At 26.7% G+C, this 23,248-nt stretch overlaps 1 protein-coding gene across 1 annotated transcript in view; it reads right to left on the bottom strand.

Moving 5' to 3' along the window:
* LOC149877302 (uncharacterized) overlaps positions 1-21,125 on the bottom strand; it is a 28,695-nt gene extending 7,570 nt beyond the window's left edge. The window contains exons 1-20 of the mRNA XM_090074321.1: positions 21,006-21,125; positions 20,477-20,521; positions 20,070-20,123; positions 19,890-19,985; positions 18,727-18,828; positions 15,515-15,592; positions 15,098-15,153; positions 11,872-11,950; positions 11,072-11,090; positions 10,784-10,905; positions 10,595-10,651; positions 8,370-8,453; positions 8,194-8,277; positions 7,868-7,967; positions 7,155-7,238; positions 5,962-6,026; positions 5,715-5,775; positions 678-749; positions 374-509; positions 130-167 (exon numbers count right to left, since the gene is read on the bottom strand). Coding sequence (XP_089930447.1) covers positions 130-167; positions 374-509; positions 678-749; positions 5,715-5,775; positions 5,962-6,026; positions 7,155-7,238; positions 7,868-7,967; positions 8,194-8,277; positions 8,370-8,453; positions 10,595-10,651; positions 10,784-10,905; positions 11,072-11,090; positions 11,872-11,950; positions 15,098-15,153; positions 15,515-15,592; positions 18,727-18,828; positions 19,890-19,985; positions 20,070-20,123; positions 20,477-20,521; positions 21,006-21,032 — 1,459 coding nt within the window. The 5' untranslated portion in view covers positions 21,033-21,125. The remainder of the gene's footprint in view (positions 1-129; positions 168-373; positions 510-677; positions 750-5,714; positions 5,776-5,961; positions 6,027-7,154; positions 7,239-7,867; positions 7,968-8,193; positions 8,278-8,369; positions 8,454-10,594; positions 10,652-10,783; positions 10,906-11,071; positions 11,091-11,871; positions 11,951-15,097; positions 15,154-15,514; positions 15,593-18,726; positions 18,829-19,889; positions 19,986-20,069; positions 20,124-20,476; positions 20,522-21,005) is intronic.
* Between the last annotated feature and the right edge of the window lie 2,123 nt (positions 21,126-23,248).

The following is a 23,248-nucleotide window of genomic DNA, read 5'->3' as shown; positions in this document are numbered from 1 at the left end:
ATAAAGTATGATTTTTTTAAACTATAAAGTCAGGATTTAACTTTACAACTTAAATTTTTTAAAAGATACAAAGTATATTTATTATAAAGCACTTTTAGTGCTAATTTTAGAAGTAAAAAATGCAAGCACCTTCAGTTGGAGCATGTGTTGAAAACCTCCACAATTGACTAGAAATAAAATTTATTTACATATTATACATATAATATAAAATTAAATACTTCATAAGTTATTTATTTAAACACAAAAAATTTAAAAATCACTTTATAAAAGCCAACATAAAGCAATTCTTGTTCTATAAATAAATTATCATATATACTCAAAATAACTCTAATAATTATATATAAATTATCTATAAATAGCATATGATTATCACCTTTCACAAGCGGAACTAATGTTCATTGATTGTAAGCTTTCAATATGTTGAGTTGATGCAGTGGTTATTATAGATTTTGATGAGCTTGACTCACAAGTACTTTGATTAGAATCTTGGATTGTGTTTGTAGCTAAATCTTAATAAAAAATAATAATTGAAATAATAAAAAAACAAACATCAAAAACAGTAAAATTTAACTAAAACAAAATAAAAATTGCAATTAATTGAAAGTTAAGTAATTTATATTCTAAGTAATTCATAAAAATATTTTAATAGAAGATAAAATTTAACAGAAATATAAAACCTTCAGAACTCTTTTGACTTCTCTTTTGTTGCTTTATGTGCATCCGCAACTTTTCAAGTCGACTTAAAGCTACTAATGGAAAAAGCATTAAAGTTCTTATTACGAAATTATGATTAAACATAAGCCTGGTTCTTATCTGTATAGCAAAAATAATAAGTAAAAGAATCATGGGAACCAATTTGGTTGAGTTTCTTTTAGGATAATGTTTTGTGTGAAGAATCTTAAGGATTGAAAATAATTCAGAGGTTGCACAATTAGCATTAAGCTTAATTACATTTTTGACTAAAATGTTTTCAAGACCTAATGAAATTACAATCAGACTCTAGGAATCTGTCACAGAATATTCTAGCACAAAGATAGTTTAAGTTTAGCCAGTCCCACATAATTCTTCCAGCTTTTCAGTTAATAAGAAGAGACTGTATGAAAACCTTACAGTAAGAGCTGTGCCTAGAGTTCAGTGTAACTTTCACTGTTAACTTGTAGACTTCTGGAATTAAATGAATTTCACAATTGTTTGTGTGATTGATAAATGTTTTTGTGATAGAAAATATATTTGTTTGTGTGATTGAAAACACTGCCTCTATTATAAGAAAAAATATTGACAATAAGAGAGGCATCAATTAAAATGATTAAAAAAACTGCAGAATTTTGGGATAGAACCTGTATTCTAATCAATTATAACAACAAATTTGAGACATTTAACCATAAGTATCAGTTCCTCAAGAAAGTTTGTGGTTAAAGACCTGTACCACAAGTTGGTAAACAGAAAATCTGAAAAATCTGTTAAAATATTCTCCTTGTAGGGAGTTTTGGAAAAGAAGAGCAGTGAGATCAATTAACAAGATCATGCAGCAAAAAAAGCCTTCTCTGAGGACAGAAAAATCTAGGAGCAAAGGCACAGCCAGGATGCTGAAGAAGCTTCTACATCTTATGCAGTTGTTTAGTTAGATTCTTCAGGCAGAAGTAGTAGTAATGAGGAGTTATATAAGAAGGATTCTGGTGCTTTTTCTGGGCCCTGGATCAATCCACAGAGCAGATCAATGGGTTAAGTTATTTACTCATCAATGAACTGGATCCAATGGATGTTTTGTATCCAGTTTAAACTGTCAAAACAAGAGTAGGGGCTCTGTGCAATGTCTTCACTGTCAAACTTTATCAGAAGTCTTGGATGGAAGTATCATTTCCTACATCTGCACCACAAAATGATCTCAGACTTCTCACAATGTTGCAGGATTACCATGACAAGAAACCACAGCATTTAAAAAACATTTTCTGTAGCATCTGTCAAAAGAGTTAGCAGCCTTGGCTTTCTTTGACCATGAAATACCAGATAACATAGAGAGACAACTGATAGTCTCACTCATCAAGGATGGAGAGCTATTTAAACATGCACTGAGTCACCACTGTGCCAACAGCTCTGCTGACTTTTGTAAAAAACTAAAACTTGATCAGAAGTTCTTAGAAGAAAACCCTAGCACATGAAAGGGTCAAATAGGCTATCAATCAGCTAGAAGATGAGTGATTGGAATTGAAACTGACTTCTTCATGTGTCATGATTATCCTCTTGAATAAGAGCTTATTCAAGAGGATAATCATGACACACGATAAAGTCAGTTTCAGTTCCTCTTGCAGGTTGCATCTAAGTATACCTTTAAGTAGGAAGGGTTACCTTCCCTGATTGTAAAAAGAATACACAAATATTTGAACAGCATTGCTCAGCAATTGAAATGCTGAACAGCAATTGAATGCTCTGTTATTTATAGTAATAAAAATAATACTTTAATAATAGTTTACTCTAATTATTTTTATTTTAAGAAATACTAGAAATAAGATTAATCTTGTTAAGGAATAAATTTTGTTATTCATGTGCAACCTTTAAATGTTTAAATATTTGAAATATTTTTGAATTCTGAAATATTTCTAAAATATTTCATAGAACTTATTGAGACCCATTCCTGTTTTGTACGTATTTATGTTTTTTAAAACTTGTCAATTTGGACCACACTCAGTTTAAATAGCTAAAGTGTTATGTATTTTATGTATTTTGTATACACACACATATATGTACATACATACACACACACATACATACATACATACAAACATACATACATACATACATACATACATACATACATACATACATACATACATACATACATACATACATACATACATACATACATACATACATACACACATACATACATACATAAGTTAGATATAAATTAGGGTAGATATAAGTTAGGGTAGGTTGATTTTATCATTTTTTTTAAATATCAAATTGAGTAATGTTACAGTTACTGTAATTAGGTATAACTGTAGCTCCACTAAATTTCAGATATGCTGCATTCAAAATGGCTTACAGATTTGCATTTAAAGTCCTCAGTTATAGACTAATGTTACGTTTCTAAGATATTTTAAATTTCAATATTTGAAACTTTAAATTCCAAACTAGTTATCTCATTTCAAAACTTGTTTTAAATATACTAATATTTTAAATAAATATTGCTGCTGCTGATGATGATGACGATGATGATGATGATGATGATGATGATGATGATGATGATGATGATGATGATGATGATGATGATGATGAACATAAAAACTTCAATAAGAAGTATAAATATTATCAAAAAAAAAAAGATACAGGAAAAAAGTGAAATGAAGTGTAGTGGTGGCCCATATGAATTATTAATGACAGACCCAAGTACTTACAGACAGGTTATTTAATACTACTTCTATTTTATTCATGCCAACTGCAGATATCATAGGCCTTTCTGAGCAAATTAAAGATAATTTAAAATCAATTTAAGCTGCAGTGAATCCAAATTTATCTCTAATAACTGACAAACCTAGAAAAGTAAGAGATCTTGGTCTTGTGAAAAACATTAATCCATTTAATTAAATGGTAGAGAATTAATTTTAATTAAATGGTAGAGAATTAATTTAATTAAAATTAATTCTCTACCATTTAATTAAAATTAATTCTCTACCATTTAATTAAAATTAATTCTCTACCATTTAATTAAAATTAATTCTCCACCATTTAATTAAAATTAATTCTCTACCATTTAATTAAAATTAATTCTCTACCATTTAATTAAAATTAATTCTCTACCATTTAATTAAAATTAATTCTCCACCATTTAATTAAAATTAATTCTCTACCATTTAATTAAAATTAATTCTCTACCATTTAATTAAAATTAATTCTCTACCATTTAATTAAAATTAATTCTCTACCATTTAATTAAAATTAATTCTCTACCATTTAATTAAAATTAATTAAATGGTAGAGAAAGTACCAAACAAAATCTAGATCCAAAAAAGCTAAATGCTAACCAATAAAGAATTTTTTTGGAGACTAAAACTTAATTAAACTTCCCAGATTTGCTATGGAATTAGTCAGAAATGAGTGTTTGCCAAACTTAGATTCAGCACTTGCAAATCCTTTACTACATGATATTAAACATATCTTGAGAAAAAGATATTGATATCAATGCAACTTAGATTATTGTGCAAACTGACAGGGCTAAAGCACAAGTAAAGAAAGTTAGTGAAAGTAAAGATAAAAAAATCAGTTAATTTGTCATGGTGTGGGTAGCAAACTTGGTCAGACCACTCAAAAAGATGGTATGAGAACATGACCAGGAGGTTTCAGCTGCCTTTTTGGCAAATGAAGTGCTGAAATTATTTAGGATACACAAAAAGTTTTGTTTGAACCTGTCAAAAGTCCAATAGTTGATGGGTATATTCCAGAAGAAGTACTGAAAGACCCTAGTAGCAACATTTGAGTATTGCAAAGTTGGTAAAGTTGGTAAAGTTGCTAATAAATAGGCTGCTTATAAAATTAGCCCATTCAAACATGGTTGACTCTAGCATATTCTATATTTATATATAAGAGACAATGAACAAAACCACTCTTTAAAAAAACTAGTCTACTATATTGTTCAGGTTTATGCTCCAGCATGGTTTAAAAGAAAGATATTATCTAAGCTGCATAACTCTCCTAATCTTTTTCTACCAACTAAGTATTCCCTCATTTAACCATTTAATATGTATTGTGAAGCAGAAAAACAATACATTTTGCCTAAAACCTGAAAACATTCTTTATGCCATGGTTAAAGATGACAACAAGATCCAAAACTATAGTTTTCAATCAATACTGACTCTTAAAGGTACCTTTTTAAAATATTAATGTAACTTAAATAGTAAAATTATTTTGTTATTCTTTTAAACACAATTATAACACAGTATTTATAACAATTTTATATTTACAAAATAAACATGAATAGTCTGCAAAATAAATTTTAAAAAATTCCTGAAACAAATTTTAATGCCAATCACTGTTATGAGTTGATTGACCTTACTGGTTTAGACAATATGGAAGCTCCTACCACACAGCATTTTTCAATTCAAGAAATTCAAAACTTTATAGACAAATCTGTTAAACCAGATATTCTGGACTTCCCATCTCACTCCCTGAGTGTGGAGCGAACTATTAAACAAGTATTGAAAGCATCCTATTACATTTATGGGTTTGAGAACTGACACAGCTCATCTTAACAAAACTACTTAGCAAGAAGTGGCATCAAGCATACATTTCATATATTATTCCCATTCTTATGATGACATTTTTTAATAGATTCAAAAAGTTTCTTATTTAGATAAACAACTTTTAATAACTTAAAATCATAGATGATAAATATGGCAACAATAGAAAACAATTGAAAAATTTAATTAAATATAGGGCTTTTCGTGGGATTTTTTGTACAATCAAAATAACCTTTAAAGCTAAATCAGAAAACGGATTTTCATACAAAATCACTAAAATTTTGTGAGGCATCTTGTTTCAATTACCTTCAACACTACAACATTATGCAATAGGCCGTGGTAAAATACATATTCATATTTATCAATATATCTATTTATCTACATAACTATATCTACATATAAATATGTAAAACCCATAATACTTTAGCTATTTAAACTGATATCAAGCTAATATCACAAAAATATACAACAAGGCTTTACTTGGTTGACTGTCTTCTTTTGATCTTTCAAATTCATTTTCTTTTTGGTTGGATTCTATAATCTAAATTATTTAAGATTCTTTATGAATTAAGAAAATCTGCATAATAATTTCAGAGATAAAAGTTTTCCAGAAAAAAAAAAATTTTTTTTAAATTATCTTAAAACATTTTAAAAGCATTTTGAAATCAAAAGCAAAAAAATTGAAATGCAAAAAAACTCTATAAAAAAAACAAAATAACAAAATAACTGTATCTTTATCTTTTCTTCGAACTGATAAATTGTCTAAAAGATTTTCTTTATCTTTTTCTTTATCTAAAAGATAAAAAAAAAAAAAAAAAAAAAGTCTCAGTTAGCTGACTTTTTCACACACTTCGCACAAAAATTTTTTTTATAAAGTCATAACATATACGCTAAAAAATTATTTGGTCTGAAAAACTTTGTAATAATGTCTCAGCAGATATTCAGATCGCTAAAAAAAAAAATCTTTTCCAATTCATTTAACAGGGTAAACAGATGCATATAAAAAAAAACAGTGGTTAAAAATATTGTGGGACTTATGCTTAACAAGGATTTTTATTGCATTTTTGGCTATTCCAAATTAGCACATTTATAATAAGAAATCATTAAAACTTTTAAATTCATTATAAAAATCTTAATTTTAAAATGAACACTGACATGAGCTAAAATTTTCTTTACAATTTATGACTGAATAGCTAGACAAATGACATCACACCAGGGTTTTGATTTTAATATTTATCTTTAAACACGCATTTAAAATTATTTAGGCAAAGAGATTTTTATTTTAGTTTTTTTGGAGTGCTTTTTTGTAATTTATATACACTACAATTTTACTCAATTACAAATTAACTTCATTATTTATTGTAAAACTTTCTTTAAATGTTTCATAGTTTAGACTTTAAACCATTATTTAAACTACAAACTGCAAAACTAGGAATTCCTTATTCATAAAGTTTTAAGAAGCTTATCTCAGCAAGAGAAATTTTAATTTAGTTAAACAATATCAAGGCAAGGGCCAAGTGTGTTAATCAAAAAAAGAATTGCATTGCTAGAATCATGAATGCCAAATGTCACCTTCACTGCACATCATATGATTGGGTCAATATTCTATTTATTGATTATTTAAAATTTACACTATTTGGATCTAATGTAAGAAATTAAATTGGACTTAATTCCAAGTTATAACTTCCTATTGCTTCATTAGCACTAAACTTATTACTTTAGCAGCAACAAGATTGATTTAATTGATTGTATTGATAATATCCTTGATTAAACAAAGTATAAGGCTTCAAAGTGATATAAAGAAAAAGAGGCCATCTTTAAGTTTTTTTTTTTTTTTTTTTTGGCAACTACTGAAAAAAAAAAACAAAAAAAACAAATGTATTAAAATGGTCGAAATTCTAATTAAATTTAAAAGAGTACCCTTTGCTTCTGAAGAATCGTTCTGAAGATTGCATGATGAATTACTTTCATCTAAGTATTTGTAATAGTTTTCTGTTGCATCTCCTTAGAAAGATAAAAAGAAACTATTGCTATTCTCATTATCATTATTATTATCATTATCACTACTATCATTATTTTTATTATCATTACTTATTATTATTGTCATTTAATTTTTATTATTTTTATTATTATTATTATTATTATTATATTATTGTTATTATTATCATTATTATTATTATTATCTTTAGTATTATTATTATTATTATTATTATTATTATTATTATTATTATTATTATTATTATTATTATTATTATTATTATTATTATTATTATTATTATTATTATTACTATTATTATTATTATTATTATTATTATTATTATTATTATTATTATTATTATTATTATTATTATTATTATTATTATTATTATTACTATTGTTGTTGTTGTTGTTGTTGTTGTTGTTGTTGTTGTTGTTGTTGTTGTTATTATTGTTATTATTATTGTTACTGTTATTGTTGTTATCATTATTATTACTATCATTATTATCATTATTTTATCGTTATCATTTGTTATTACTATCTCAATCATTTCACTCCTTTTAGTTTTTTTTAGGCCATTTAAAAAAAAATTTCTTTTAAAAGTTTTGGAGCTTCATTTTAATAGTGAAGAATATTTTAAAAGATCAAAAAGAACCTGGTGTTGGGTTGTATGCATTTTCAAATGCCTGCTCTAAATTCATTTGTTTCATTTTTGACTCCTGTGAACGTTGGTATGGAGGCTGGAAGACCTTGTTCTTAAATATAAAAAAAAATGCAAATATTGAAAAATAAATTACTTCATTAATAATTTAAAATAAGTTAACAATTTTAAATTATTTATGAACCAATTCCATTGAAGTTTCTTTATGTTTTCTTCTTTAAAAAAAGACATTTTTTACTTTTTCTATTTTAATAAACTAACACTGTATCCAGCAGCATTCAAAATTGTAACTATTAAAAAAAAGATTTAAAAAAACATACACTTATCTTTGCTACAACATTCTTCCTATGCAATCGATCTTTTAATTCCAGATTATTCAACTCACCAATTAGATCTTCTTGTTGCTGCAAAAGTAATCATTAAGTAACATCCACCAGTAACTTTCTTAACAAGAAATTTTTTTTTTTTTAAATTTTATTTAAAAGCTGATATGTACCTGTCTTAATTGAACTTCTTGAAGAGCATGTTTATGCCTAAGTTCAGCTTTTTCTTCTCTTTCATTGCTTTCTTTCAAAAGTTTCTTAAAAAAATGAAAAATAAATTAACAGTATTCAAATATTTGATCAACAACTTAAGTAAATAGGTTTTTCTTTGCATATCCCTCCCAAGATTGCATACACCCTCCTCATGCTTTTTTAACTCTTTGAATGTTTTCCATTTGAGTAATTTTTTAAAATTTTAACAAGCATTAAACCAATTATAATATTTATAAACTACCTACTAAAACTAAGAACACATATTAAGATAAATAAAAGCCATATAATGTAATGAAATACTTTGATTTCAATACAAAATATTCAGGAAAAACAGTCTTAGTATCTTTTCTAAACAAGATAGATATCTTCTCTAAACAAGATAGATATCTTCTCTAAACAAGATTGATATCTTTTCTAAACAAGATAGATATCTTCTCTAAACAAGTTAGATATCTTCTCTAAACAAGATAGATATCTTCTCTAAACAAGATAGATATCTTTTCTAAACAAGATAGATATCTTCTCTAAACAAGTTAGATATCTTCTCTAAACAAGATTGATATCTTCTCTAAACAAGATAGATATCTTTTCTAAACAAAATAGATATCTTCTCTAAACAAGATAGATATCTTCTCTAAACAAGATAGATATCTTTTCTAAACAAGATAGATATCTATTGAAACAACAATATAACTAAAAAAAAATTACCAAAAGAAAAAATTTATCTTTATTTTAAGAACTTTGAAGCATATCAGTTTATACTTGTTTCATTTATGACAATTTGAATTTCCTGATCCAATTCTTCAGCATTTTTGAACCTACCACATATGTACTTGTTGTTCAGAAAAATTCTCAATAAAATTTACTTCAACAGATAACGTAGCCATTTTAAAACAATGATTGTATTTGTACTGAACCTTAAAAAAAGCTTCAACAAGTTTTGATACATGTTTGCAACCAATTTTAATCTACAAAAGGTAACATTTAATTTTCCAGAATGGAACTACATATGTATTTGTCCATTATACCTATATGCAATAGAGTGGTGGCAGTACAGAAAATCCAGCAAAGCACCGCCAAACTATCAAGCCTTTGCTGAACCAATATTTAACAGTTCCTATACTGTACATAAACCATTTGCCAACTGGTCTTCTCACATTTTGTTAATCATCTGAACCTTTCAGATTAAATTTTGATTCATCTGACTGAATCATTTGTCTCCACTAATTCGCCATCAGATTTCTGTGACCCTTTGTGAACTCTAAATTTGCTTTTCAGTTCTTCGCCAATATGAATGGTTTTTATGGTACACAATAACTTTTACAACCCTGCATCAATCAAATGTTCTTGTTCAGGATTTTGCAAAATATCAATATCCAAATTCTATCTCTGGCACTAGCACATGGATTTTTTTCACTTAGTAATTTTTTGATCAATATGAGGAGTAATATTCTTTGGTCATCCACTTAAGTGCTGAGTTACAACTTCCATTGGTTTTATATTTTTTAACTGAATGACTAACAACCAATTTTGATATTTTATACTTTTTACATAAGTCATTTTGTGTTATTGCAGTATTATAATTATCAATGATTTTTTGTTTTAAAACACTATTATATTTATTGCAAGCCATCCTGTCATCTTTCAGCTATAATTTTACTAAAAGCTTCTACTTAAAAAAGATTTCTTGTGTTAAATTTAATATAAATGACTAATGATAAATTTATTATCTTCCTTAATTAAAAGCCAGATTCAAAGAGAACAGTTTGTTGATTAAATTGCAGTGCTGTTCTAATAACATTACTTTTTTTACCATTTACATACCATTTTATTTTCATGTAAAAAATATTTAAATAGAGTCATACAAATAAGAACCAAATATATATATATATATATATATATATATATATATATATATATATATATATATATATATATATATATATATATATATATATATATATATATATTCCACATTTATTAGCAAGTGGTATATTTATTAAATGTTTTTTAGTTAAAACTATTTACAATTATTTAAAACATTTTTATTTCCAGGAAAAGCATTTCCTATTAGAGTTTCTTTAGTTTTGGAGGACATGGTATATTTACAATTTACAGGAATAATTTTCATTAATTATGCAGGAATAATTTCCGTTTATTATAAATGTATCCTAAAAAAAGTTACTTCTTGAAGAACTTTGTACTTGATTTCCTCTTCTTTTGCAGAAAGTTTAGCATCAACCTAAAAATAATTTTATTTTCCAGACTTTAGATGAACCATCATGAAACATCTAAAGTTTGGAAATCATAACTAACACTGACTGATCTAAAATCAATTCGGCTAAAACTGTCAAACAAGGAAAAAATTATGTACCTGATTTTCTTCTGAAACTTTTTCTACAAGAATCTCAGGAAAACTTGATAGTACAGAGTGTAGATTATAATGAGACAGTGCAAATGAATCAACAGTTTGGTTCTTTGTAATAGAAGTAACAACTAAAGGCATTTTAACAATCCATATAACTGATTATCAATTAGAGTGTGTTTGTTTGGCTGTGTGGTGTTATTAAAACAAGATCATAAAACCATAAGTAATATAAAAATAATAACTAAAAATATTTTGAAAAGAAATTGCTTTAAAATATCAAATTTTCATTCAAACCTTTTATTGGCTTCAAATTCTAAAGATAAATAAGCAACAAATAAATGATAATCAAATAAATACAGTAAACTGCAGTTAAAAGAAATAATTATGTTAAAAGAAAGAGAGAGAAAAAAAGATAAGATAAAATAAAGAAGTGTAAACGTTTTTTATATAATTTATTATATTAAACTACTTTTTACAACTAAACAACTCAACTTGTAGAAATTTTATAAGAACTTGAATTTATTTTTATAAGAACTAAACAACTCAACTTGTAGTAATTTTATAAAAGCTTGAATTACAATAGCTAAATTTGTTTTTTGAAAAACAAAAGTTTTAGTTGCAACATTTAAATAACTTCTCAATGATAATTTGTAAAAAATATTCATTATTCATAATTATTTGCATAAAAAAATTCAATTAAAATATTGCCATCTAAAGAAGATTACTGGTTTTGAAGAAATGCCTTTTCACTTTAAAAACACACAGTGCTATTTAAAATATGATAATTATATAAATTTTGAAAATTACATGAAATATGAAACTTATATAAATTATGACAATTTGTTGAATTTTGATAAATTTATACATCATGCTTTTGCTAATTACACAAAGTTTTGCTAATCAGTAAAAAAAAAAAAATCAATATATTGATCATTTTAAATTTCATTGAAAAAAACTGTTTAATGCTATGAATATATGTGTGCCTCTTAATATAATGGTGCAACTATACTAAGTTAATATTTATTTATTTTAAAATGAATAACTATTTTAAGTGTGAAGAGAAATATTAATTTTTTATAAAAAAATTTCCTTACAGCGATAGGATCTGGAGGAGGTTTTGGAAGTGAAAGTATTGCTTTTTTTCTGTCTTCTTCCATTGAAATTATCTTCTTTCTGCAACCATAAAGATTAAAAAAAAAAATGTTTTGAAAAGTTAAATGAAAGTGTAAAACTTCAATCTTTCATGACAGACTGTGGAATTCTTTTTATTATTTTTTTTTTTTTACATTAAATGTTAATATCACAGCTAGGTTTGATTTGAATGAGATTTCAGAAGAATATCAAAAATCCAAACACATATATCATAATAAATGAGGAGTCTAGTTAGCTGATTACAAAGGCTGTAACAAATCATCAAAAAAAACAAACCCCTCCCTCCATAATATACTTATATGTTATAGAGGGAGGGGTTTATTTTTTGTGATGGTTTGTTGCAGCTGGTAGAGGTCTCAAACTTTTAGATTTATAAATTATTGCATACAATTATGGAAAAAAAAATAGTTAATACAATCATTACTAATAAAAACTCAAGCTATTGGTTAAAAACTTGAGTTTTTGTAATAATATTTGCATCAACTCCATCTTTATTTAAAAAAAATTGGTCTCAATTGTTCAAAAACATGAGTTGCAGTGAATTTAGGAACAATAAAATTCCAAAACCTTTTCTTGTAAATGTGCAAGAATGAGCAACAGCTAAGTATAAGTAACTAGAGTAACAGTTTGTGTATTTTTTTCAAAAAGTAGAAGCATGTAAAAAAAATTTGAAAGCGAAATTTGAATAGTAAATTAAAGATTTTGTAAATCTTTTAAATGCTTAGCTCAACTTTAAACATCAGTTACTAAAAAACTTCTGCTTGTTGTTATTGGTTGGTTTATATATTACTGACTAGATTTCATTTAAAAGAAAATTCTTTACTCTTGTTAACTTGCAAATTTTTTAAAAAATTAACAAAACTACAGTCAACGCCAAAAAAAAACTAGCCAAGTTTTTCTTGTAGAAAAAGTTACTTTTTTTAAAGCATTTAACTGAAATTTAAACCCATATCTTTAAATTTTGCTGCGTTAAATAAGAACACTGAAAACAAACTGTTAAATAAAGTTCATGATTTGATGAAACATGAGGAGGAGCATTTTGTTTCAGAAATAGGAACAATTTTTCCCAGCAGCAAAAAACTAAAAGTAACATGTTTTATAATAGGAATTTATTTTGAGCATTTAAACTCACATTTTGTATTTTAAACTTTTTTCTTAAATTCACATTTTTTAATGAACTTTTAAACACGAAATGAAATTTAGAACTTCTGCTTTTTATTTATTTATTATCATTTTATTGTTTATTTTAGTATAAAAAAATATATACTAAAATAAACAATATATAAATTTTGATATGTATATATTAATGATCCAATATGCTAATTTATCATTTTTTAGATAAGATATAAATATATAATATACAGATGAAAATGCTCCTGAATGACATCAATAAAGGAAGAATTATTGAGATGTCATCATTTGGAGTGATTCATAGAGATATTGCAAGTAAGATTGGATGAAGAAAAATTACTGTTATTGAAACTATAAGTTGTCATTTACATAAGTGCAAAAATTTGTCATTGAGCTGTCAGGAGGTTTCTTCAAATTTTCACATAAGCTTGAATGGTGCAGTGCACATAAAGAATGTACTATTGCCCAATGGAGACATGTTTAGTCAGATGAAACTCCATTTGACTTTAGATGCTCTCAAAGATTCTGTGTTTGGAAGCATAGTTATGAAAAGTATCATCCTAAGTGTGTTAAAACCACTGTTAAGTATCAAAAGAAGATAAATGTATGGGGATGGTTTGCTATGTGCATGCTACAGGAAGGATTCACAAAGTTGATGGCATTATGGATCAAGACCAATCCCATGGGATCCTTGTTTATCAAGCAAAACCAAGTTGCATGGAATTATTTCCTGATGGTAACTACCTATTTCAACAAGATAATGATCCTAAGCATACTGCAAAATGTAAAAAAGTGCATGTTGAAAAAAAACATGCTTACTTTGGACTGGTGGCTGAATTAGTCACCTGACTTAAATTCAATTAAAAACCTATTACATAGGTTTTGTATTTGTTGTAACAACATTATATAAAATGTGTTTTTTAATGCCTTAACAACTCGGTGTTTTTTTCTTCTTTTTAACATATATATATATATATATAACATATCATAAATTGATATATATATATATATATTAATACTTGTGAATAAACATGATTTCTACATACTGATTGATACTTGAGAGTAAACATGAATTTTATATAATGATACTTCCAGTAAAATCATTCATTGTTTCTTTTTCAACTTTACTTCAAGTTTTTGTAAAAAAAAAACTACACAAAATTTCTTTGCTAGTTTTTTTGGCATTGACTGTTATATAAAATTGATAATGGAAATTTATACAAATAGTTATTTGATGATTATGCCAAAGCTTATGGTCATGCAAAGTTGAAGCAGAGATGTTAACATAAATAATATATATGGATATATATATTATATATATATGGATATATATATATGGATGATAAATTCTATATATGGAATGAAATAAAAAATGACAAAAAACATCATCAAAAGAGTTTTTAAATATTCTTCCAAAGAAATGAAAGTCAAATGCTACTTATTTAACTAGTCTTTGGCTTCAAAAACATCAACAATCTCTCATGCCAAAGATACTGAATCAAATCTAGTTGAATGCTCTGAATCAAATGCTCCACCTCATGTAGAGCCTATTGAATGTGATTTAGTAGCTGAAGAATCTCAAATGGCCTCATCAAGGACTGAAGATTCAAATTAACAAATTGTATAGCAAGAAAAAAAAGCTTAAGACTCATCTGATGTTTAATTCATTCTCAATGAAGATGTTGAAAACCTTTTAATGTCAATTCACATGCTGGATGCAGAAGTATATTTAAATTTTTTGTATAATGTAATAGAACTTAAGTATAAACATTATATTAATTCAGCTAATAGAGTACAATGTAAATGTCAGGTATTCATCTAGGGGATTAAAAAATTTAAGACATACTCTTAGGGGGATTGGTAAAAATGCTTTGACCTGTTACAAGGTGAGGGGAGGGATGGTCAAAAATAGCGTGAAATAATTTATGGAGTACTCAAAAAATTAATACAATACAAAATTATACATAATCTTATTGTCTGGTTTTCTGCTCTGGTTTTTAAGGTTTATAACACACCAAAAGAAATTTTTATTTTTACCTTAACTCAGCTTGCTCTGCAACAGATGCATCAACTAGTGCTTTTTCTTTTAAGATCTTAAGATTTTAAAATTAACAATATCAAAGAAAGAAATCAGAAGGTCCAATTACTAGTATATGTATATTTATTTATTGCTTATGCAAATCATAAATTTACTATAAACATTTTTAAAAGATTTATTTTCTTCCATATGTGTATGTGTGTGTATACATACACATACATGTATGTATGTATATATGTATGCATGCCATACATACATACATACATACATACATACATACATACATACATACATACATACATACATACATACATACATACATACATACATACATACATACATACATACATACATACATACATACATACATACATACATACATACATACATATATACATATACTAAAACCATTTCACCTTATTAACAGCTCTTTTGTAACGCTTTGTAACTAGAGCTCTCTCTGCAGCAGTAAGCTCCTTCATTTTTCCATCCTCCTTGAAGTTAAAGTAAAAAACAAATAGTTCCCTGAAAAATGTTTGCATTTTTTAAATTTAAAAACTTCTTAGTTAACATTTTTCATGTAATATTGAAAAGCAATCATTTTTTTTTGTTTCAAATCAAAGTAATTTTGAAACCTAACACTTTAACAAATAAAAGAAACCAAATTTACCTGTGGCATACTTGTGTAAAGAAAATAAACAAAAATACCTTGCCATATTCACTATATATGGCATAAATAAGTAATATTTCCATATTATATATACACATAATCTGCATTTGCAACTTTCAATATTTCAACACATTAGTAAAAATATTAATAGAAATATTGCACTTTTAACATATTTCTATAATAATTGATAGGCTATTAATAAAAAACATGCCCTGCAATTAACACCCTGTAATTAATAAATAAAACTCTGTAAATAGCTAGTTGCTTAATCATTGTATTATTTTGTCTATGGTTACAGTAATATTGTCTATGACATGTGTTGGATCCATATCGTTCAGGATTTGATTCAACTTTGACGGATTTTTACAAACATTTTACTCGCTAAATGCATAATTTTCACTATCTTTTTTGCATTAAGAACTGGTAAAAAACAAATGGTAAAAAAGTAAAAGGACAGAAGATTTCTAAAAGTCCACCTGTTTTAACTGTTAGTAACTAAACAGCAGAATAAATTTGAATCAATTATTGCATGTGTCTTAAATATATCTCTTTTTTACAAAGATTGTAATGACAGGACCAATTAATGGTATGTATCTGTGTATAATAAGTACTTAAATTATTTGTAGGTATGTTAAATACAAAGATTGTAATGAAAAAAAATATATACTTAAAATAAAATATATATTTAATGGTAATAACTTAATCATAAATTTACAGAAAGTCACACTTTAGAACTCTAAAGTAGGACAGCAATGAAGATTTTGAAATTTTAATTGTTAATTAAAAAATTTAATAAGAAATTCTTGACACTAGAAAAGCTGCAGATAAACCACTGGAAAAGAATAAAGTACCCAAAATTTTGGAAAAAAATCTTTTTTAAAACAACAGATTAAAAGGGTTATCACAGCCCATGCACAACGTACCATGTAACATACTTAGGTATGAAAGGACTTGAAAAACCAATCTATTTAATGTTACCTTCTCTAGGTGAAAGAAAACCTAAAGATTTTATACTTACATTCATTCACGTGAAGAGTAATGACTGGTATAGTATGACTAATTTAAAATTTTTCATCCTTTTCATTTGATTTCAACTATTTAAAATTAGTTATATTTTTTGGTTTTCTAATTTCATTATTTGAAAAATCTAGGACAAATATAATTCTAACATACATCAATAGCGATGTAACATATTTATATGTATATATAGGGTGTGGCAGCAATTCACGAACTGATTTTTGGCTAGGTTTTGTGATGTAAGTAAAATACTTCTGCAATTTGTTTTTGTTGGTTAATGTTCAATGACTGTCCTAGATTTGAATAAAATTGTGAATCAAAAACATTTTGGTTAAAAGTTTTTTAATGGAAGCCAAAAGAACTGAAGTTTTAAATTTGATTCACGCGGCTTCGCCTGCACATGAAGTGATTTGTTTTTCTGGAGCGTCTAAAACTACATTTTACAAAGTGAAAAAATGTAACAGTTCTGAGAGAGCCAAAAACCCTCTCCAGTGAACAAAAGAGTTGATTAAAAGCTCACAGAAAAGCTTAATAAGCATGTTGAAAAGAAACCTACTGTATCCATTAAAGACAGCAAAACTGTTCAATGTTGATGAGAGGACAGTCAAAAGAACTCTAAAAACACTTGAAAAAGTCAGTGTGGTCCAATCTGTGTGGCAGAGTGTGGCAATCCAATGCCAACTGTTGACAGAAAGGTTAAAAACTTTGAGATTGGAGCTATCAAAGAAGCTTCTGAATCAAGTGAAAAGTCATGGTTTGTCAACAGCCATTAGATGAAAAACCTTTTAGTGTTGAGTGTGTGATTAATTGGCAAAATGACAGATTCATAGTGCAGAAGGGTGACAGATAAAAAAAAATTTTGCGCAGCCAAAATAAGTGCATATGCAGGCAAAGATAAGAATGCTCCTAAAAGAGCTTCCAATCTAAAGAGACATTTACAGCACTTTTATTTTGAAGTATTCAAAGCTGTGAAAGAGAGAGACTGTATCCCAAGTAATTAACCAGTGGCCAGCACTTCCAGCCAAGTAAGGGAGCAGAGAACCTTGCAGACAACAGTTGCAAGATATTTTGTCAGTGACAAAGTTACTGTGACAATGACAGTAGATACATTTAAAAAACAGATCATAAAGCTTGTTGTAAAGGATATTTTGCATACATTGTTATTTTCAAAACCAGCTTTTATGGGTCTGAATGGAGAGATGACCTGCAACCTTAGCATCTCTCTGGAGATAGAGTATTAGAAAATTAGTGATTGAAGAAACTGTTAAACAAAAAGAAGAACTTAAAGAATCTCTCAAGGGACACTTTGTGTTTCTTCACAGAGTGAACTATTTTGCAATCAATGTCCAATTTGATTTCGAAAAAAATGAAGTAAATATCAAGACATTAGCAATAAAAAACACCAAAGCTCATCAACCAGTGAATTTCTCCAGGTATTGGTGGAAAAGAATTTTTAAGAATGTAAACTTAAAAAGAACAAGTTCTTTCTGTCCAACTAACAATGCTTCAAACATAATTTTTACAAATTCATAATTTTATTAGCGACTGCATAAGAGTTTATTGCATAACAAGAGTTCAGAAAAGTTGTTTGTTCAGAAATTGTTTTCTAATAAAAATTGTTTAAAGCACTAAGTGGTCAATTTATATCGTGGTGATGAAATAGCCTATGTTAACATTTTACTACAGTAAATTTATTGTTACAAATGGGTGACTTATAAAGGAGTCAGAGTTGGTCCATGATAAAATCAAGGAGTCAGAGTCAGAAATGTGGCTTACCGACTCCAGAGCCTTGATTAATTCTATACAAATATCAATAAGTTAAAACTTAAAAAAGCTGAACTGTAAAAAGACTGCAAAAAACCAACAACAAACATTTTACAAAACCAAAAACTGAAACACACACACACAAAAAAAGGAAATTAAGAAAGTAAGAAAAAATACTTGGCAAACAAAATTGTGTCCTTCACCAATACTTTTAAATCTGTTATTGAGCTGTTTTAACAGCGAGTCAATTTCTTTTTTTTTCTTTCCTTCAAACTCAATCTATATATATAATTTATAATAAATATGTAATTATATGTTCACAACAAATAGTAAATATACAATTATATTTATAAAATAAATTTAGAAAAAATTTTTATACTAATAGCATTCAATATATAGCTGTATTTATATAATAAATAGTAAATACAAAATTTTTTAGAAAATAATTGTTAAACATATAACTACATTTATACAATAAATAATAAATACATAACTATACTTACAAAATAAACTATTATATAATTATAAAATAAGATAGCAAATATAATAATTATACTGTGAAGATTATGTGCATATTTTTTATGTTCATGGAGAACTAAATGTATGTTTTTACAGTTGAAATGATTTACACATTCACATAGACATAACACAGTTGAAATGCTTTACACATTCACATAGACATAACACAGTTGAAATGATTTACACATTCACACAAACATAACACAGTTGTAATGCTTTACACATTCACATAGACATAACACAGTTGAAATGCTTTACACATTCACATAGACATAACACAGTTGAAATGCTTTACACATTCACATAGACATAACACAGTTGAAATGATTTACACATTCACACAAACATAACACAGTTGTAATGCTTTACACATTCACATAGACATAACACAGTTGAAATGCTTTACACATTCACATAGACATAACACAGTTGAAATGCTTTACATATTCACATAGACATAACACAGTTGAAATGCTTTACATATTCACATAGACATAACACAGTTGAAATGCTTTACACATTCACATAGACATAACACAGTTGAAATGCTTTACATATTCACACAGACATAAAATTACATAATATGAAAGAGTTTTATTCAAAAGTTTATTTTAAGTTGGTAAATTAAAAAAAAGTTCTTAAAATTATAATTCATATTGTGTAAAGCAGCAAAAAATATACCTATAAATGTTTGTAACAAAGATCATTAAGAAAAACAATGATAAACACAAATTTTAATCCTTTAACAAGAAGCCATTATTTATTGTTCATTTATTCATTGTAAATTAACTATTTAAGAAAAGTTTTAATGTTCCCTTTACCTTGAGATTATTTAACATATCTTGAACATGCTGGACTTTGTTGTTTTTTGTTTTATTTAAAAGAGCTGCTGACACAAGTTTTTCCTGCTCTCTGACCTTAAAACATTTAATATGAATATTTACAAACAAGTTTAAAATTGCATAATTAAAAAGAGAACTCAAATAATTTAAGAACTTTACTTCTTTTAATCTCTTCATCTTGCTTTCTTTAAAAGCTTTTTTATGAAGAGCAACCTAATAGAAAAAAATTACAGTTTTTATGAGGAACAACTTTATAGGAAAACATTACAAGCCATATTATGCATATGAATATATAATTCTGGAATAATCCTAACTCAATTTACTCAAATAGTGCTAATACTGTAGTTACAAAATAAAAAATCAACAAAAATCAATTGTTTGATTAAACATAAAATAATCAAATACTAATTCAAATTTTTTAAAAGAATATTTAAATCATTTTGATTATATTTATAGTCAGGGATGAACAATTATGCTTTATTAACAAATTTGAATAAGTACATACTTTACAAAGAAATATCTTGTTACTCCAAAAGTGAAAAAATGATAAATAGATGTAGTCTTACCTCTTCATTTGGACTCACTTTATAGTACTTCTGATTCATTTCGAACTAAAAAACAGTAGCATATTATCTATTTATCTTTTATTTATCTCTTATTTAGGTGGATTGACCACTTTCTTCTTTTGACAACCACTTTTTTAATAGTTATAATATATTTTCAATTTAAGCAATAATCTGACACAAATTACTATAAAAAAAAAAAGAAAAAGAAAAAGAAAAAAAAAAAGGGAGGGCAGGGAAGAAGGTGCAAAACTAAAACTAATTTAGTAGAAAATCTTAAATATCAATCTGTTAACTGCTGGGTGAATAGAAAAGGCCAGTCTAGAGCTACCAATCTACCGCTTGATAAATGTGTCCAGCTATATGTTTAAACTGCCTTTTGAAGTCATTCCTATAAGCTGTATGTATATTATTGTACCATGTAACAGGAAAGCCTTAGTAGTTTAGGAAACCATTTAATGATTAACCTAGAGCACCTATTTCAGATCAAAATAGAAGAAAAAAAAAATGAAACTCCACATAAGCTGCCTACTTTTAAATGCTTAATCAAAAAAACCATTTATCTTTATCGTTGTTTGTCCATTAAATGCACTATACATCATGTTTATCATTTTTCATCTGAATTTTATTTAAATATACGCGGTATTTTTTTATTTTTAAAGTTTGTTCCGTCTTGAAATATTAGGGTTATAATACACGATGCAAAATTATAAAATTAGTTAAGATCCCTAGATTTCGGATCTCATTATTGTTAGTAACTTATTTTGCATATATTTTATTAGGATATATATAACTTTTAGTATTATGGCTAATAGGAATTCGGTAAAAACACACTTGAATCTAGATATATCATATAGGTTTATATCTGTAGCACCTCTATAATAATTACACAATTCAAAAAAATGCAACTATCAAAATGAATCCTTTTCAATCAATAATATTTATTAAACTAGCCATGTAAGAGAGTGAGCTTGATAAAGAAGTATTGAAAGATAAATTATGTAGGAGGCAGAACAGAGTACGAGTAGTTTATAAAAATTAATAACTGTTTAGCCAATAGATCTTGAATACAGAAAACCCGGATCTGGAAAAATAACGAAGAACGTTCTAAATTTCCAAACTTTGGCTAGCAAATAACCATGTACTATCACTGTTTAGAGCGCGAAAGAAAAGCCCAGAAGATTTTGCGCATTTTCATAAAAATTTTAAAACTGAAGAAAATTAACAAAAGCTTAGAAAGCTATTAACTTATCAACCCCATGATGCACCAAAGCAAACGATAATGAAAACAGAGGTTAAGTTATCACTAAAAATTCAGTTATTTTTAACTGCATCCAATATCCAGATTATTAGAAACAATTATTTTATCAGAATTGCCTTACTTAGTACAACTTACATAAAATATTTCATTCCAAATCATAAAACAACTCAAAGGATTTGAACATTAATGATACATTTACAATGTGTCTATAACCTGTTATACTATACTTCCTAAAGAATACCAGCTCTTTCAAATACAACATAATTCCAAATAGTATAGATAAAGGAGTGAATGAATATACTCTATACTATTATATAGTATAAGCCTCTAGCACTTTGTATGTCATTATGATTTATAATAATAAGATTGCTTTTATTTTTTTAAAACACTTGACTGAACAAGTCATACTTACAGACTGAACAGTAAGTGCAACTTTAACTCCTCTATTTACCAAACAAGTTTGTAGAAAGTTTAACATACCAACCCCTTGTGCTCCATTTACAATCAAAAATACAGAACTGTATATTAACAAATGACTATCCGGTAGAACTTTAATGGGTGCAGCCATAAACTGCACATTTTGCTCATCAGATAAAGCAGCCAGGTGTTTATAAACAGTAATAAAATCTAAGATACTTGAAAATGGTTTTAAAGAATGATATGTCAGTTTTAGATTGCAATAGTTCGCCTCAAACTTAAAGTAAATTAAAAAAATAGCTGTATTAACAAGAAGTTTAAGCATGAATATTGGTTGCAAGATCTATAATTCAGAGTAATTAAGAAGTTTTGTGCCAAGTGTCTCCTTTAGAAATCTTCTTGTAGTAACAGAAAAAATACTTCAAGGAGAGGCTCAAAGAAAAACATTTGTTGATGAATATCCCAACGAAGGGTTTGAAAATACAAATGACGGAAGTACAGCAAGGAGAGCTTTAAATTTGCGGAAGTATTTTCCCAGAAGAAAAAAAAAAAAAGGAAGCGGAATCCAAGGTTGAACCAAAGTGTTAAAATATATATAAAAAAAAGATTAAATGCGAAATCAGCATCATCTATTAATGTTACATAAATGTGAAAAGTAAAAAATTAAATAGCTTTCCATTGATTAACATAAACAGTGAGTTGATTTTTTATATAAAAAATCTGAATTAATGATAGCTACATAGTCATTTTGAATTCTGTACAAATTCTCGATTACATTTTGCATAATCGAGTTGACAAACTGACATATAAAAAAAAGTCACTTGATACTGCCTTAGCTGTATAAACACATTTCTTCCGTTCTCTAATACTTCTGCTCTTGCTTCATCTACCATACTTGCAGGAAATTTAGCCTGGTAAAAAATCTATCTGATAATGCAAACTTGAAAAACTTTTTTGGGGACCTCATTGACTTATCTTACCCTTAAATTAAATGTACTAATGTTCCTTGGTGCAATGATGTGTCCCAAAATTTTGTAAGCTATTTTCATACAAAGATATCTTTTTTACCTTATCATATTGACAATTTTGAAATACAA

This window comes from Hydra viridissima, unplaced genomic scaffold (genome assembly GCF_058129835.1).
Source record: "Hydra viridissima isolate aposymbiotic clone 2 unplaced genomic scaffold, HvirCarnegie_v1 scaffold_16, whole genome shotgun sequence".
NCBI lineage: Eukaryota > Metazoa > Cnidaria > Hydrozoa > Anthoathecata > Hydridae > Hydra > Hydra viridissima.
The sequence above is the reverse complement of the archived record's forward strand: the minus strand, read 5'-3'. Positions and strand labels throughout refer to the sequence as shown.